We start from the raw sequence: 16905 nt of genomic DNA, 5'->3' as shown, positions 1-16905 counted from the left end.
TTCTTACCGGCAGACTCAATAGCCTCGGTTTTTCTAATGACTGCCATGCCTGGTTCACCAACTACTTTGCAGACAGAGTTCAGTGTGTCAAATCGGAGGGCATGCTGTCCGGTCCTCTGGCAGTCTCTATGGGGGTGCCACAGGGTTCAATACTCGGACCGACTCTTTTCTCTTTATATATCAATGATGTTGCTCTTGCTGCGGGCGATTCCCTGATCCACCTCTATGCAGATGACACCATTCTGTATACATCTGACCCTTCCTTGGACACTGTGCTATCTAACCTCCAAACAAGCTTCAATGCCATTACAACACTCCTTCCGTGGCCTCCAACTGCTCTTAAATGCTAGTAAAACCAAATGCATGCTTTTCAACCATTCGCTGCCTGCACCCTCACGCCCAACTAGCATCACCCTGGATGGTTCCGACCTAGAATAAGTGGACATCTATAAGTACCTAAGTGTCTGACTAGACTGTAAACTCTCCAGACTCATATCAAACATGTCCAATCTAAAATCCAATCTAGAATTGGCTTTCTATTTCGCAACAATGCCTCCTTCACTCACGCCGCCAAACTTACCCTAGTAAAACTGACTATCCTACCGATCCGCGACTTCGGCAATGTCATCTACAAAATAGCTTCCAATACTCTACTCAGCAAACTGGATGCAGTTTGGATGCAGTGCCATGGATGCAGTCTGGATGCAGTGCCATCCGTTTTGTTACTAAAGCACCTTATACCATCCACCACTGCGACCTGTATGCTCTAGTCGGCTGGCCCTCGCTACATATTCATCGCCAGACCCACTGGCTCCAGGTCATCTACAAGTCCATGCTAGGTAAAGCTCCGCCTTATCTCAGTTCACTGGTCACGATGGCAACACCCACCCGTAGCACGCGCTCCAGCAGGTGTATCTCACTGATCATCCCTAAAGCCAACACCTCATTTGGCCGCCTTTCCTTCCAGTTCTCTGCTGCCTGCGACTGGAACGAATTGCAAAAATCGCTGAGGTTGGAGACTTTTATCTCCCTCACTAACTTTAAACATCTGCTATCTGAGCAGCTAACCAATCGCTGCAGCTGTACATAGTCCATTGGTAAATAGCCCCCCCAATTCACCTTCCTCATCCCCATACTGTTTTTATTTGTTTACTTTTCTGCTCTTTTGCACACCAGTATCTCTACCTGCACATGACCATCAGATAATTTATCACTCAGTGTTAATCTGCAAAATTGTAATTATTCTCCTACCTCCTCATGCCTTTTGCACACAATGTATATAGACTCTTTATTTTTTTCTACTGTGATATTGACTTGTTAATTGTTTACTCCATGTGTAACTGTGTTGTTATCTGTTCACACTGCTATGCTTTATCTTGGCCAGGTCACAGTTGTAAATGAGAACTTGTTCTCAACTAGCCTACCTGGTTAAATAATGGTGAAATAAAATAAAAAATATTCTATAAACCAGAAACAGCATTTTATGACTTGAAATTAAGATTAACAGTTGATAATCTTCATTGACCTTTGACATTTGGCTTTCATTTGAAATGGGAAAATATGTTGAATTTCCCTCAAAGCACAAAACTTAACTGTTATTTTTACTTCTGTTCTGTCCACAGCCTAGAAACCGTTAGACTGTTTGTTGATTTGGTTTATGGGTTACATGTGGAGTGGCCTAGTTGCCACAACTATCAACGTGTAATTGAAGTTATATGGCCCTGAACAGTCATCTCCACTATTATGTTCAATTATAACAACACAGACAAGTGGAGCACTGACTTGACACAGCAAATACAGGGGAAGCACACTACTGCCTGTGTCAAAAAGATCAGACCTCTTTTTATTTTACCTTTATTTAACCAGGAAGGGCTCATTGACTTTTAAAATCTCTTTTTAAAGAGCGTCCTGGCCAAGATAGGCAGCACTAAGTCATTACAAAAAATTACAGACAAACAACATGAAAAACTACAAGTAATCTAGTAAAAACCATAGAATTCACAAGAGTATAACAAAATCAAAAACAGCAAATTAAAAACATTTACAGGTCAGGGAATCAGTCTCAAGATCATTCATCAGTGATTGAAAAACACCAATCGGGACAAGTTTTTCCAGTTTAAAAGTATTTTGTAAGGTGTTCCAAGACGATGGCGCAGAGGACATAAAAGCCCTTTTACCAAATTCAGTTGGGACATTTGGAACAGTTAGCAGGACAAAGTCCAGCGAATGAAGAGAGTACCCACCACATTTCTGAACAATAAAACTGCACAAATAAAAAGGTAGTAAACCCAAAATGGCTTTGTAAATAAAAGTATACCAGTGACTGAGCCTACGAGTGACTAGAGAAAGCCAGCCAACCCTGGTATACAAAGTGCAGTGGTGCGTAAGGGTTTTGCAGTTTAAAATAAATCTCAAAGTGCCATAGTAAAGAGTGTCAATTGATCTGAAACACTGAGTGGAAGCATTCATATATAAAATATCCCCATAGTCTAGTAAAGACATAAATGTAGCTGATACTAGCCTCCTTCTGGCTTCAAAAGAAAAACAGGCCTTATTCCTAAAATAAAATCCAATTTCAGCTTCAATTGTTTTGTATGTTGTTGAATATGCGATTTAAAAGAGAGGCCGTCATCAATTCAAATTCCAAGATATTTATATGAGGTTACAACCTCAATCTCCTTGCCCTGACAGGTAGTAATAGGTGAAAGGTTCAGAGGTCTATTTCTTGTTTTGTCAGTATTGAGGATAAGCTTCAATTGACACAAGGCATGTTGAACAGTATAAAAAGCAGTTTGCAAGTTCTGGAAAGCTTTTGGAAGAGACGAGGCACAACAGTAAATAACAGTGTCATCAGCATAAACATGAAGTTGCGCATTTTGGACATTTGTTTAAATAATTTATATAAATAGTGAATAAGAGAGGACCAAGAACAGAGCCTTGAGGCACACCATTAAAGACAGACAATTTAACAGACATAAGCCCATCAAATTGAGTGTACTGAGTTCTATCAGAGAGATGGTTAGCAAACCATGCAACTGTTTAAAGACCTACACTCGACAATCTCTGCCTTAGTATAGCATGATCAACTGTATCAAAAGCCTTAGAGAGATCAATACAAGTGAGACACAGTGCTATATTTTGTCAAGGGCTTTAGTGATATCATTTAAAACCTTCAAGGCTGCTGTAATTGTGCTATGCTTCTTCCTGAAGCCCGATTGGTACATTGATAAAATAGAGTTAGTAAATAAAACCTCTTTTAGCTGTTCACTCACAAGGGTTTCAAGTATTTTCACTAGCGGTGACAGCTTTGAGATTGGTCTATAATTATTTAAAATAGTTGGATCTCCCCCATTTAAAAGTGGTAGGACAAATGCTGATCTTTGGAATTTCATTACATTCCAGGGTTAGATTGAACAGATATGTAAGTGGTTTAGCTATGAAATCAGCTGCCAGATTTAAAAAGCAGGGATCCAAAAGATCAGGACCTGCAGGCTTTCTCTGATCTAAGGATTTCAGGGCTTTATGTACCACCTGCACTGAGAATGGCAAAAAGCTCAAAGTTTGACCAGCTCTCACTGGTTCATCCACACAGGGTTGTACAGAGACAGAGGACACTGAATCAAACAGCCTACCAGATGATACAAAGTGCTCATTGAAACAATTCAGCATTTCAGAGTCCTTCAAAACACATGACGGTAATTCATTAACATTACTGTTACCAGACATAGACTTAATAGCCTTCCAAAACCTTCTAGGGTCATTCAGGTTATCAGTGGTAACAGACATAAAATATTCAGACTTGGCTTTCCTGAGAAGAAAAGAACACTTGTTTAGTAGCAGCCTAAAAACCAGCCAATCAGCATCAGAACATGATGTCATTGCTTTAGCCCAGGCTAGATTATAGTTGTGAATAATACAAAACAGCTCAGAAGAAAACCATGGATTATCCCGCCCTTTAACCCTGAACCTGCGGAATGGGGCATGTTTGTTATTTGGAAAAAACCATCATGAAATAATTTCCAGGCAGTTTCCACATCAGGGATAAGCTCAATCTAGCTCCAGTCAAAATAAAACAAACCATGAAAGAAAGCCTGCTCATTAAAACACTTCAAATTTCTCTTAGGAATAAAATGTGGGTTTGTCTTAGGAACCTTAGTATTTCTAACAGCAACAACAGCACAATGGTCACTTAAATCATTACAAAAAACACCAACCGCAGAATATTTATGTGGAACATTTGTCAATATCAAATCAATCAGGGTAGATTTATCTGGGCATTTAAGATTTGGGCGAGTGGGTGAGTTAATCAACTGAGTAAGATTCATAGAATTACAAAACATTTTTAAATCATCAGACACGGGCTTTAACCAACACCAGTTGAGATCACCAATCAAGATCATTTCACTGTAAAGAAGTTTAGACATAAGGTGTGTCAAAGATGAAAATGCATCACCGAGAGCAGAGGGGGGGTCTATAACAGCCAATCACAGTTATAGAGAGCAGAGGGGGGTCTTTCACAGCCAATCACAGTTATAGAGAGCAGAGGGGGTCTATAACAGCCAATCACAGTTATAGAGAGCAGAGGGGGGTCTATAACAGCCAATCACAGTTATAGAGAGCAGAGGGGGGTCTATAACAGCCAATCACAGTTATAGAGAGCAGAGGGGGGTCTATAACAGCCAATCACAGTTATAGAGAGCAGAGGGGGGTCTATAACAGCCAATCACAGTTATAGAGAGCAGAGGGGGGTCTATAACAGCCAATCACAGTTATAGAGAGCAGAGGGGGGTCTATAACAGCCAATCACAGTTATAGAGAGCAGAGGGGGGTCTATAACAGCCAATCACAGTTATAGAGAGCAGAGGGGGGTCTATAACAGCCAATCACAGTTATAGAGAGGCTCTTTAAAACCTCAATATTCAAAGCAAGAAATTCCAACTGTTTACAAATAGTTTCAGACTTTGCCACACTTACATGGAATTTAGTTTTTACATATATAGCCACTCCCCCACCTTTCTTATCCCGATCAGTGTGATAAACATTGTAACCACTTATACAAATATCCTTATCAAATACAGACTTGCTGAGCCAGGTTTCAGAAAACACAATTACATCAGCATCAGTTGATTTAGCCCAAATCATCCACACAGGGTGGATGATCTGAAACAATTTTTGACAACAGGCTGCGTACATTTAAATGAAAAATACCAAAACCAGATCTTGATTTAAAATCAGAGGGGGTTTGGAGACATTGCATATCAGGGCCAGGGTTAGGTTGCACGTTCTCTGATATCAACAAAAGAAGACTAACTGGGCACCTGTTTAATAACCAAGCACAGCTTCTCTTTTTTTAAGAGACCTACTGCAAGCAAATTCTACAAGTGAGTTTCCAGACAATACAAAACAGTCATTTAAAACCATTTGACTTTGGTAAGTGACTCAAATTCATACTGTTCACATCATGCCACAAATACGTCGGCATTTGGACGAGTGGACCGAGTGAAAAATAGCGAGTTCCTGCAGACAAAATGTCTAATGGACGGGAGAGCACATTGTCAGATGTCCTCACCCAGCGATTCCCTGAGTTCAGTAAAGTCAGTGCACATAGCAATACCACGAAAATAGTCATTTTCTCTGACAAATGTATTTAAAAAAAAAATAGAGGCCAACGAAGGTAAGGGGAGAGAGGGACTGCGTGTATGTATGAGTCTGAATGTGAGTGTTTGCGTGTGTGAGTAGATTGGGTGTTGAGGTCGATCGAGAGAACGGGTTGGGGATTGTTGAGCTGCCACTGACAGCCAGGCGAAGAGCAGAAAGGAGCAGCTTGGACGAGACACTCCGCAGACGAAGGAGGAACTCAGGCCAGCCAGGCGAAGAGCACATAGGAGCAGCTTGGACGAGACGCTCCGCAGACGAAGGAGGAACTCAGGCCAGCCAGAGATAGGGTCACTTTGGTCAACTTCAAGTAATGAAGTGTCGAGTTGAGACCAATGATCTTTACACCAGCAAAAACAAAATAGTTTGCACTACACAACAAGGAAGTTACTCCACCATAAACAAATAGGTTATTAGTAGGTTAAAATGTACTAGTCACAGACAAACGACTTGACATGCTGCCATCTTGGCAGAGGTATAGCACATATACCTACATTCGCTTATGCTTTTGATAAAGTAATCCTTCATTTATTGGAATAGGACTGACAAATGTGAGCATCTGACTGGAAATGTGAGCATCTGACTGGAAATGTCACCATCTGGTGTCCATACACATAAAAATCAAAGAGATACACTTTTAATAAATTGATTATATTAAATAAAGTGTAATTTGTTTCTCCAAAACACTTGAAGGTGGGGAACACAATTGCAAAACGTGATTGACATTTAAATTCCAAGGGGTATAAATATTATATTTAGCTCGCGAGATGTCAAATCTCATCGCAGGAGCACACTCGTTAATGTTGACTAATCATTTCTCAACTTTTACTTTAACACCAAATCGTCTTAAGCAAAATCCCAATGATCGACAGGTTTGTGTCTCCGTTTAGTACTGATTAATACTCACAACCAAGAAAATAGGCTACATTCTCACTTTTGAGTGTCAAAACACAAACAGCATCTGTGCAACAGTTTAGGGTATAATTCTTTCACAAATGCCTTTAATCCTCTGGAACTTCAACACCGCATGGCATTGGTTGGCAATCAGCAGGCAACAGCCACCTCAAAGAAGCACCATCCAACATGCTCCCTCTTGTCTCAAAATAAAGAAATTGTCCTGAGCGTTGGCTGTAGAGTGATCTGTTTCGCTTACAATCATCTCCTTACCCCATGTTTCTAAAATCACCCAACATATCTGTGACAATGCTATCAACATTAAAACTAATACTAAACAAGACATCAGACTTGATTTCCATCTGCTATTTTGCTGTTTAAACTGATACAATCTGTAAAACTGTATCGGCATCTGTTGAGAAGACATCGCGTCACAAATATTACTCAGCAACAAATTAATTTACTCCCTGCACCAGCAGCACCTTTTCAGACTGGTAAAAGAGTCAGCCTCCATCTTATCTGTTGTCCATGATGACGATGGTTCTCCTTGGGTAGGTGTCTACTTCCACCAAGATGTAGCGAAACTCTAACTTCCCAGTTTCAGGGTTCTGTCAAAAGAGGACAAAAGCAAGTTAAACATTTTTTTTCCCACAACTTAAACAGCCTCTATGCATATTAGCCAAATCTTAAAGAGGACAATTGAGTTAAAATCAAATCAACCAGATTATTGACACATGAAAGAAAGACAAAATACTACATGAATATTATGTCTAAACCTCTTTGGATTCCATGTGCATCGTTCCCTGAGGGTTCTTCCCCTTCAATGTAGAACTTCAGCCTCATGTGCTTTAGTCCATCCTTCATATACTCTACATGACTGAAGAAAACATGCTAGTTATCACACTTACAAAAGTCGGTCTGTTTTAAATGAGGTCATTTTGTATTCCTAGTGTCTGAAGAAAGACAATCTTGGTAAAAAAAAAAGTGAATTCTCACTTAACTCGCTGTCTTCTACCACGACGGGACGTCTCACCAAAGCACTTGATTGGCTCCCCAAACACTCCAATCACCTGTGGTTTAACAAGATGATAGAAAAGAGCAATCAGCTTCACACCATATTGCTTTAACCTAACCTGTGTTTTCAGATCAGTGCAGATGCAGAGAAGGAGACAAGACGAATGACATTTTGATGGTTAATGTCTAACTCAGTGCTCCTGTATTCCAAGACACATTCCTGCGAAAGGTCAATGCATCAATTAATACAACTGAAATACAGACCAAGACTAGATGGTTTTGTTGATGTTATGTTTCTGTGATTGTTCTAATCTCACCTCTGGGTGTAACCTGGCTTCGTTGAAGGCTTTGCTGTAGACCTTGTTGGGGCTGGAGGAGGAGAACAGCTCCTGGAACACCACATACAACAACCCACCTGGGAACAAAACACACAGGTGTCAACAGGTGGGAGAAATACTGCCTTTCAATCAGACTACATCAGCTAATGTTTCAATATCATATTGTGGAAGTTGTGGAATCACCAGTTACTCCAAGTCCGATGAGCACAACTATGAGATAGGTGAGGTCTTTGCCAGCTTCTTGGACTGTTGAGAGGGGAATACCTGTGATTTAGTATACCCTTCTGTAATATTCATACGTGTAAAAAATACTGAATTTTAATTGGATGCATTTCACCGCCATATCATACTGTGCTATGATTGGTTAAGACCACCCAAATGGTTAGGTCATCGTCCATTTGATCCTGGTCGGCTATATACGTGAACATGACAGTTATAGCTAGCTAATAAAAGAGCTACGTTAATAAATATCCTGTAGTACTGCATTTTATTATTTTGTACAAAGTGTGCAAAACAAGACACCTTCGAGTACTAAACTCTGATTACTGGAGCAAAGGATGGGCAAATGTCTTATTTTGCAACAAGTGTGATCATGGCCAAAAACAAATCCACTGATTCTGTCCAGTTACTGGCTGATTGTTTGACAATTATATTCCTGTGTTTGACAGTCTTACCTTATATGTGCAGTAGAAGGTCCTCGCCTAGGTACTGACACCTGTCCCCCATCATGTTCTTCTTTACTTCTCGACCTTGTGTCGAGAGAAATGCTTCGATTCGGTGTGCAAAATATAGCGCTCACAATAGCTGAGTGATCTGCGGTCCTGTAGAAAAGATCTCAAATCAAATAAAATCAAATCAAATTTTATTTGTCACATACACATGGTTAGCAGATGTTAATGCGAGTGTAGCGAAATGCTTGTGCTTCTAGTTCTGACAATGCAGTGATAACCAACGAGTAATCTAACTAACAATTCCAAAACTACTGTCTTATACACAGTATAAGGGGATAAAGAATATGTACATAAGGATATATGAATGAGTGATGGTACAGAGCAGCATACAGTAGATGGTATCGAGTACAGTATATACATATGAGATGAGTATGTAGACAAAGTAAACAAAGTGGCATAGTTAAAGTGGCTAGTGATACATGTATTACATAAGGATGCAGTCGATGATGTAGAGTACAGTATATACGTATGCATATGAGATGAATAATGTAGGGTAAGTAACATTATATAAGGTAGCATTGTTTAAAGTGGCTAGTGATATATTTACATCATTTCCCATCAATTCCCATTATTAAAGTGGCTGGAGTTGGGTCAGTGTCAATGACAGTGTGTTGGCAGCAGCCACTCAATGTTAGTGGTGGCTGTTTAACAGTCTGATGGCCTTGAGATAGAAGCTGTTTTTCAGTCTCTCGGTCCCAGCTTTGATGCACCTGTACTGACCTCGCCTTCTGGATGATAGCGGGTGAACAGGCAGTGGTTCGGGTGGTTGATGTCCTTGATGATCTTTATGCCCTTCCTGTAACATCGGGTGGTGTAGGTGTCCTGGAGGTCAGGTAGTTTGCCCCCGGTGATGCGTTGTGCAGACCTCACTACCCTCTGGAGAGCCTTACGGTTGAGGGTGGAGCAGTTGCCGTACCAGGCGGTGATACAGCCCGCCAGGATGCTCTCGATTGTGCATCTGTAGAAGTTTGTGAGTGCTTTTGGTGACAAGCTGAATTTCTTCAGCCTCCTGAGGTTGAAGAGGCGCTGCTACGCCTTCTTCACGACGCTGTCAGTGTGAGTGGACCAATTCAGTTTGTCTGTGATGTGTATGCCGAGGAACTTAAAACTTGCTACCCTCTCCACTACTGTTCCATCGATGTGGATAGGGGGTGTTCCCTCTGCTGTTTCCTGAAGTCCACAATCATCTCCTTAGTTTTGTTGACGTTGAGTGTGAGGTTATTTTCCTGACACCACACTCCGAGGGCCCTCACCTCCTCTCTGTAGGCCGTCTCGTCGTTTTTGGTAATCAAGCCTACCACTGTTGTGTCGTCCGCAAACTTGATGATTGCGTTGGAGGCGTGCGTGGCCACGCAGTCGTGGGTGAACAGGGAGTACAGGAGAGGGCTCAGAACGCACCCTTGTGGGGCCCCTGTGTTGAGGATCAGCGGGGAGGAGATGTTGTTGCCTACCCTCACCACCTGGGGCGGCCCGTCAGGAAGTCCAGTACCCAGTTGCACAGGGCGGGGTCGAGACCCAGGGTCTCGGGCTTGATGACGAGCTTGGAGGGTACTATGGTGTTGAATGCCGAGCTGTAGTCGATGAACAGCATTCTCACATAGGTATTCCTCTTGTCCAGGTGGGTTAGGGCAGTGTGCAGTGTGGTTGAGATTGCATCGTCTGTGGACCTATTTGGGCGGTAAGCAAATTGGAGTGGGTCTAGGGTGTCAGGTAGGGTGGAGGTGATATGGTCCTTGACTAGTCTCTCAAAGCACTTCATGATGACGGAAGTGAGTGCTACGGGGAGGTAGTCGTTTAGCTCAGTTACCTTAGCTTTCTTGGGAACAGGAACAATGGTGGCCCTCTTGAAGCATGTGGGAACAGCAGACTGGTATAGGGATTGATTGAATATGTCCGTAAACACACCGGCCAGCTGGTCTGCGCATGCTCTGAGGGCACGGCTGGGGATGCCGTCTGGGCCTGCAGCCTTGCGAGGGTTAACACGTCTAAATGCCTTACTCACCTCGGCTGCAGTGAAGGAGAGACCGCATGTTTTCATTGCAGGCCGTGTCAGTGGCACTGTATTGTCCTCAAAGCGTGCAAAAAAGTTATTTAGTCTGGCTGGGAGCAAGACATCCTGGTCCGTGACTGGGCTGGGTTTCTTCTTGTAGTCCGTGATTGACTGTAGACCCTGCCACATGCCTCTTGTGTCTGAGTCGTTGAATTGAGATTCCACTTTGTCTCTGTACTGACGCTTAGCTTGTTTAATAGCCTTGCGGAGGGAATAGCTGCACTGTTTGTATTCGGTCATGTTGCCAGACACCTTGCCCTGATTAAAAGCAGTGGTTCGCGCTTTCAGTTTCACGCGAATGCTGCCATCAATCCACGGTTTCTGGTTAGGGAATGTTTTTATCGTTGCTATGGGAACGACATCTTCGACGCACGTTCTAATGAACTCGCACACCGAATCAGCGTATTCGTCAATATTTTTATCTGACGCAATACGAAACATGTCCCAGTCCACGTGATGGAAGCAGTCTTGGAGTGTGGAGTCAGCTTGGTCTGACCAGCGTTGGACAGACCTCAGCGTGGGAGCCTCTTGTTTGAGTTTCTGCCTGTAGGCAGGGATCAACAAAATGGAGTCGTGGTCAGCTTTTCTGAAAGGGGGCGGGGCAGGGCCTTATATGCGTCGCGGAAGTTAGAGTAACAATGATCCAAGGTTTTACCACCCCTGGTTGCGCAATCGATATGCTGATAAAATTTAGGGAGTCTTATTTTCAGATTAGCTTTGTTAAAATCCCCAGCTACAATGAATGCAGCCTCCGGATAAATGGTTTCCAGTTTGCAAAGAGTTAAATAAAGTTCGTTCAGAGCCATCGATGTGTCTGCTTGGGGGATATATACGGCTGTGATTATAATCGAAGAGAATTCTCTTGGAAGATAATGCGGTCTACATTTGATTGTGAGGAATTCTAAATCAGGTGAACAGAAGGATTTGAGTTCCTGTATGTTTCCTTCATCACACCATGTCTCGTTAGTCATGAGGCATACGCCCCCGCCACTCTTCTTACCAGAAAGATGTTTGTTTCTGTCGGCGCGATGCGTGGAGAAACCCATTGGCTGCACCGCATCGGATAGCGTCTTCCCAGTAAGCCATGTTTCTGTGAAGCAGAGAACGTTGCAGTCTCTGATGTCCCTCTGGAATGCCACCCTTGCTCGGATTTCGTCAACCTTGTTGTCAAGAGACTGGACATTGGCAAGAAGAATGCTGGGGAGTGGTGCGCGATGTGCCCTTGTTCGGAGTCTGACCAGAAGACCGCTACGTTTCCCTCTTTTTCGGAGTCGTTTTCTTGGGTCGCTGCATGCGATCCATTCAGTTGTCCTGTTTGTAAGGCAGAACACAGGATCCGCGTCGCGGAAAACATATTCTTGGTCGTACTGATGGTGAGTTGACGCTGATCTTATATTCAGTAGTTCTTCTCGACGGTATGTAATGAAACCTAAGATGACCTGGGGTACTAATGTAAGAAATAACACGTAAAAAAACAAAAAACTGCATAGTTTCCTAGGAACGCGAAGCGAGGCGGCCATCTCTGTCGGCGCCGGAAGTTATGGATATCTGGATGGTGCTGTAGTCGGTTTCTGAAGGTGCACACTGTTTTGCATGCGTTTCCATATTCGACCAACGCATTGCGTTGATAGTGATTGATGTTGCCGCAAATTACGCCGCACAGCTTCCAGTATGAAAGAATAGACCATGTTGTCCTCTATTCACGTTGACTTGCTCGCCACCTCAGCTGTCAAAACGCTCTCGGTGTCTGGCCTCTACTTCGCAAACTTTCCCAGTATTAATTAACTGTTACTGAAGTCAAACTATTATACGATATAAATGACCCATAGGAACACAACTCAACCTACATTTCAATAAATAATTGCAGGTCTGTCAGCGTTAAATTTGGAAGCTTACTGTTGAACCTTGGGCGCACGTATGTGTCGTGCTCGCTGTACCCGCGCGAAGAACTGTGGGGAAAGTGAGTTTTCTTGGTAGAATGGTCGTCACTAGATACCACAGTCACAAAGTCATAATTATGGCTAAAACCCTTCTATTTCTACAATTTATCTTCCTAAAATATTATTTTAAACCTAACCACACTGCTAAACTTTGTCTAATACTAACCTTAAATTAAGATCAAAAAGCACATTTTTGTGTGCATGACTTTTTACGATTTTGACTTAGTGACCACAGCCACAAAGAATCCTGTCTGATATATGTTGTCCCTGACAAGTCCCAGTGAATTATATCAAAGGGAATGCTGTGTTGGATGAAATAGACATCACAGCGAGTTTTTGAAACATGTATATATTAAAACATGTTTATTCTCTTTGATAACATGAGCACTTATTCTAGACTCACTTATTCTAGACTCACTTATTCTAGACTCACTTATTCTAGACTCACTTATTCTAGACTCACTTATTCTAGACTCACTTATTCTAGACTCACTTATTCTAGACTCACTTATTCTAGACTCACTTATTCTAGACGAGGGGAATGGTGCCAACAGAGGTGGTCGGTGCCGTTTTAAGATGAGGGAGTGTGATATTTTAAATTTGTTTTCATGAGCATGGCTTGATTTCTATTACGCCTTTTTGGATGACTGTAATTCGTATTCCATTCACCCAGGTCAATGTAACAGCTACAACCTCGCCTATGAATGAACGTTTACAACGTAGATGCAGACAGGTCAAGAGAGAACTTGAGGTGACAGACAGTGACACATTCAATACACTCATGCCTGCATTTAGCTGATCTAGGGTGTAATCAATAGGCCAATTGTTGCAAAAAAAAAAGTTTCTATTGGACGAATTCAGGTATGTTTATGCACATTTCTTTTCCGTTGCTTCCATTTAAGAAACCTTTTTCAACAGAATCGGTGGAATGAATACACCCTTGACCACGCTAGATTCCTTCTCACATCAATGCGCTCTCCTCCTCTCACCTTTTCCCTTCGCGTGTGGACTTCAATGCACAACACATCAGCTGTACCAAGCAAAAAAAAAAACTTTCCAAGCCAAACCATATCATAACTGCTACACACAGCCTACACCGTTGTCACCATATTAGCAAAAGTAGCGTCATGGTCAACATAGCTAATAGAACTAACGTGTTAGTAAACCAGCTTCAATCATGCAGTAACGTTACAGTGTAAAGTCAGTAAGCAGTTTAGCACTTACACCGGCGGGCACCGATGGCAATAAATTAGTAAAACCAAAACGCTTATCTTGACTTGGAAGCGATCCAGTGTTGTGTTGGATAGTTATAGCCAGCTAGCTAACGTAGCATCTCTCTGTTTGAGCAGGGTGTTTGAGTAGGCTAAACTAGCTAGCTGCTAGCTAAGTAAGTGGAACTGAAAATGAAAAAAAAATAAAAAAATCTCTCTCTCTCGCTCCTTCATTTTGACCATTGTCTTTCACTCTCTTTGAATCAACTACTCACCACATTTTATGCACTGCAGTGCAAGCTAGCTGTAGCATATGCTTTCAGTACTAAATTCATTGGGTGGACAACAGGTCAGTTCATGCTGCAAGAGCTCTGATAGGTTGGAGGACATCCTCCGGAAGTTGTCATCATTACTGTGTAAGTTTATGGAAGGGGGAGAGAACCACAAGGTTTTGTATTGAAGTCAAAGTACCCAGAGGAGGACGGAAGCTAGCTGTCCTCTGGCTACACCATGGTGTTCTCCTACAGAGTGCTGTTGAGGCTACTGTAGACCTTCATTGCAAAACAGTGTGTTTTAATTAATTATTTGGTGACGTGAATACATTTAGTGTAATTCACTGAGGAGGATGGTCCTCCCCTTCCTCCACTGTGTTCCACTTCGGCTACAGCATTACAACAAGATGTCACAAGTGTCCGCTTACATTGTTCATGGACAGGAACAAATTAGTATCACTTTCCAATACAAACTCAACAAGACTCAATAAGATTTAGTATCAGTTTATTGAAAACATTCTGCCCAGCATTTCTTTAATGAGTTACCAAACAAAGTAGAGATCTCAGCAAACAGAGGGGTCTCAGACATATTCTGAAAGACAGGAAATAAAATATTGATGCTAATGCAAATAAGGACTAAGGCTATTGGGCAATCAAGGGATTACGTAGTAGCCTAATAATTGAGCCCACTTTTCTTACTGTAGTCTAGTGTGCATAGACAAGCCACAAATACAACCATTACCAATGTTTGGGTTCCTAGTAGGAAATCTGACTGGGAATTCTCAAAACCAATTTCATTACTTCCTGATGAGACCTGTGGCTGCCAATGAAATTACCGATACATCCCAATGTCCCATTTCAGTCCTCAGAAAGCACCAACATGGAGACCGTTCCTGTCCAGTGGCTTGGAACACTATACAGTTTATACCCTTATGACATCACAACATTCTCTGGGGTTTGAAACTTCGTCCGGGGAAAGAACTTGAGCCCTAATGGAGTGTAGGAAACATAACAGCGACACAGTGGGTTTGCAGATGGGATTTCAGTACCAAAATGGCATCCTCACATGTTTGATGTTAAATACAAATACAAAGAAAAGTTAAAAAGAACAGGTTCAGGTTCAGTCCCATGAACAATGTACATTTAAGGTATTTATGTATCTTTTAAAGTTTCTGTCCAGTATCTGAAAGGATCAGTTACGTGTCTCTGGCTTTACAATCTCAGCCATTTGATGAATACCAACAGGGCATTTCACCGCTGTCATCAAAACAAGCCAACACATACACACCAAAAAAACATTTTTTTTCCCCCTTTATCACAAACACTCAAAATAGTTTTTGTCGCTCAGTGCAACAGTTCTCATCAGGGAGATTCATGTTACTTCCATAAATTGTCAAACTTGGCAAGATGCAGAAGAATGATGTAGCTTTCTGAAGTATCTGTAGAGATATAAAAACACGATTAGTCTACTCAGTCCACAGTTACTGCAACTCTATTCTCTCTCACTAGTTTGAGACAGCTTCAATTGGATACGTTTGTTTTTTAATTAAAGAACTAATGTTAAGAAAAAAAAAAAAAACTAAACTAAATGTATTACAGTTTGATGTGATTTAACTTTACCTCTCTGTCGCCATCCTGAAGATTCATTAGAACAGTTTACTGTGTGAATGAAATTAGACCCTATAGAAATAACTCATTCCAACATAAAGTAGGATTATCTTTTTGTAAGTCGCCTACAGGGTTAGGATATGTACTGTTATTTTTCTGTCTCTCTGTGTGTGTTTTTCTGTCTCTGTGTGTGTGTGTGTGTGTGTGTGTGTGTGTGTGTGTGTGTGTGTGTGTGTGTGTGTGTGTGTGTGTGTGTGCATTTACATAGCATTTGATTTTCATTCTCTTCACTTTAAATGACAGTAATACAATAACAGCACAACAAGCTGTGTCAAAATGAAGTGACCACAGAACATAAACTGGACATGTGAAAACACCCAAAGTGCATTGCTGAAAGAACAAACACTAACATAAACAACAGCAAAGCAGAAAACTGAGCAAGCATGTGTCAAAATTAAACTAAAAATGGATTTGTTGTTGGGATACTGAAGGTGTCGGCGTCGTTGCAACGATGTAGTGTCGACAATGACATCATCCGTGTCACTGTTGACACTAACAACTTCCTGATAGTTAAGTGGGACTGGAAATACATTGTACGAGAGAGTGGAGATCAACATTTATAGTCCTAGTGTGGCTAAATGGTGTCCATTTTTGTAAGAGTGTGTGTGTTGGGGCACATTTGTGTGCGTGTGTGTTGGGGCACATTTGTGTGTGTTTGTGTGTGTGTTGGGGCACATTTGTGTGTGTTTGTGTGTGTGTTGGGGCACATGTGTGTTTGTGTGTGTGTTGGGGCACATTTATGTGTGTTTGTGTGTGTGTTGGGGCACATTTGTGTGTGTATGTGTGTGTTGGGGCACATTTGTGTGTGTTTGTGTGTGTTGGGGCACATTTGTGTGTGTATGTGTGTGTTGGGGCACATTTGTGTGTGTATGTGTGTGTTGGGGCACATTTGTGTGTGTATGTGTGTTGGGGCACATTTGTGTGTGTATGTGTGTGTTGGGGCACATTTGTGTGTGTGTATGTGTGTGTTGGGGCACATTTGTGTGTGTTTGTGTGTGTGTTGGGGCACATTTGTGTGTGTATGTGTGTGTTGGGGCACATTTGTGTGTGTGTGTGTGTGTGTGTGTGTGTGTGTGTTGGGGTGTGTTTGTGTGTGTGTTGGGGCACATTGTGTGTGTGTTGTGTGTGTGTG

At 41.9% G+C, this 16905-nt stretch overlaps 2 protein-coding genes across 2 annotated transcripts in view; both read right to left on the bottom strand.

The window, feature by feature from the left end:
• Positions 1-6902: 6902 nt before the first annotated feature.
• LOC118373692 (mitochondrial import inner membrane translocase subunit Tim21-like) overlaps positions 6903-16905 on the bottom strand; it is a 12196-nt gene continuing 2193 nt past the window's right edge. The window contains 7 exon segments of the mRNA XM_052498243.1: positions 6903-7157; positions 7326-7356; positions 7358-7426; positions 7546-7619; positions 7881-7978; positions 8085-8147; positions 14652-14697. Coding sequence (XP_052354203.1) covers positions 7065-7157; positions 7326-7356; positions 7358-7426; positions 7546-7619; positions 7881-7978; positions 8085-8147; positions 14652-14697 — 474 coding nt within the window. The 3' untranslated portion in view covers positions 6903-7064.
• The window catches only part of LOC118373696 (neuropilin and tolloid-like protein 1), a 190183-nt gene continuing 187908 nt past the window's right edge, over positions 14631-16905 (bottom strand). The window contains exon 11 of the mRNA XM_052500345.1: positions 14631-15544. The gene's annotated coding sequence lies outside the window, so the exon portion shown is untranslated. The remainder of the gene's footprint in view (positions 15545-16905) is intronic.

This window comes from Oncorhynchus keta, chromosome 4, assembly GCF_023373465.1.
Source record: "Oncorhynchus keta strain PuntledgeMale-10-30-2019 chromosome 4, Oket_V2, whole genome shotgun sequence".
Classification (NCBI taxonomy): Eukaryota; Metazoa; Chordata; class Actinopteri; order Salmoniformes; family Salmonidae; genus Oncorhynchus; species Oncorhynchus keta.
This window is presented reverse-complemented; position numbering and strand designations above follow the sequence as displayed.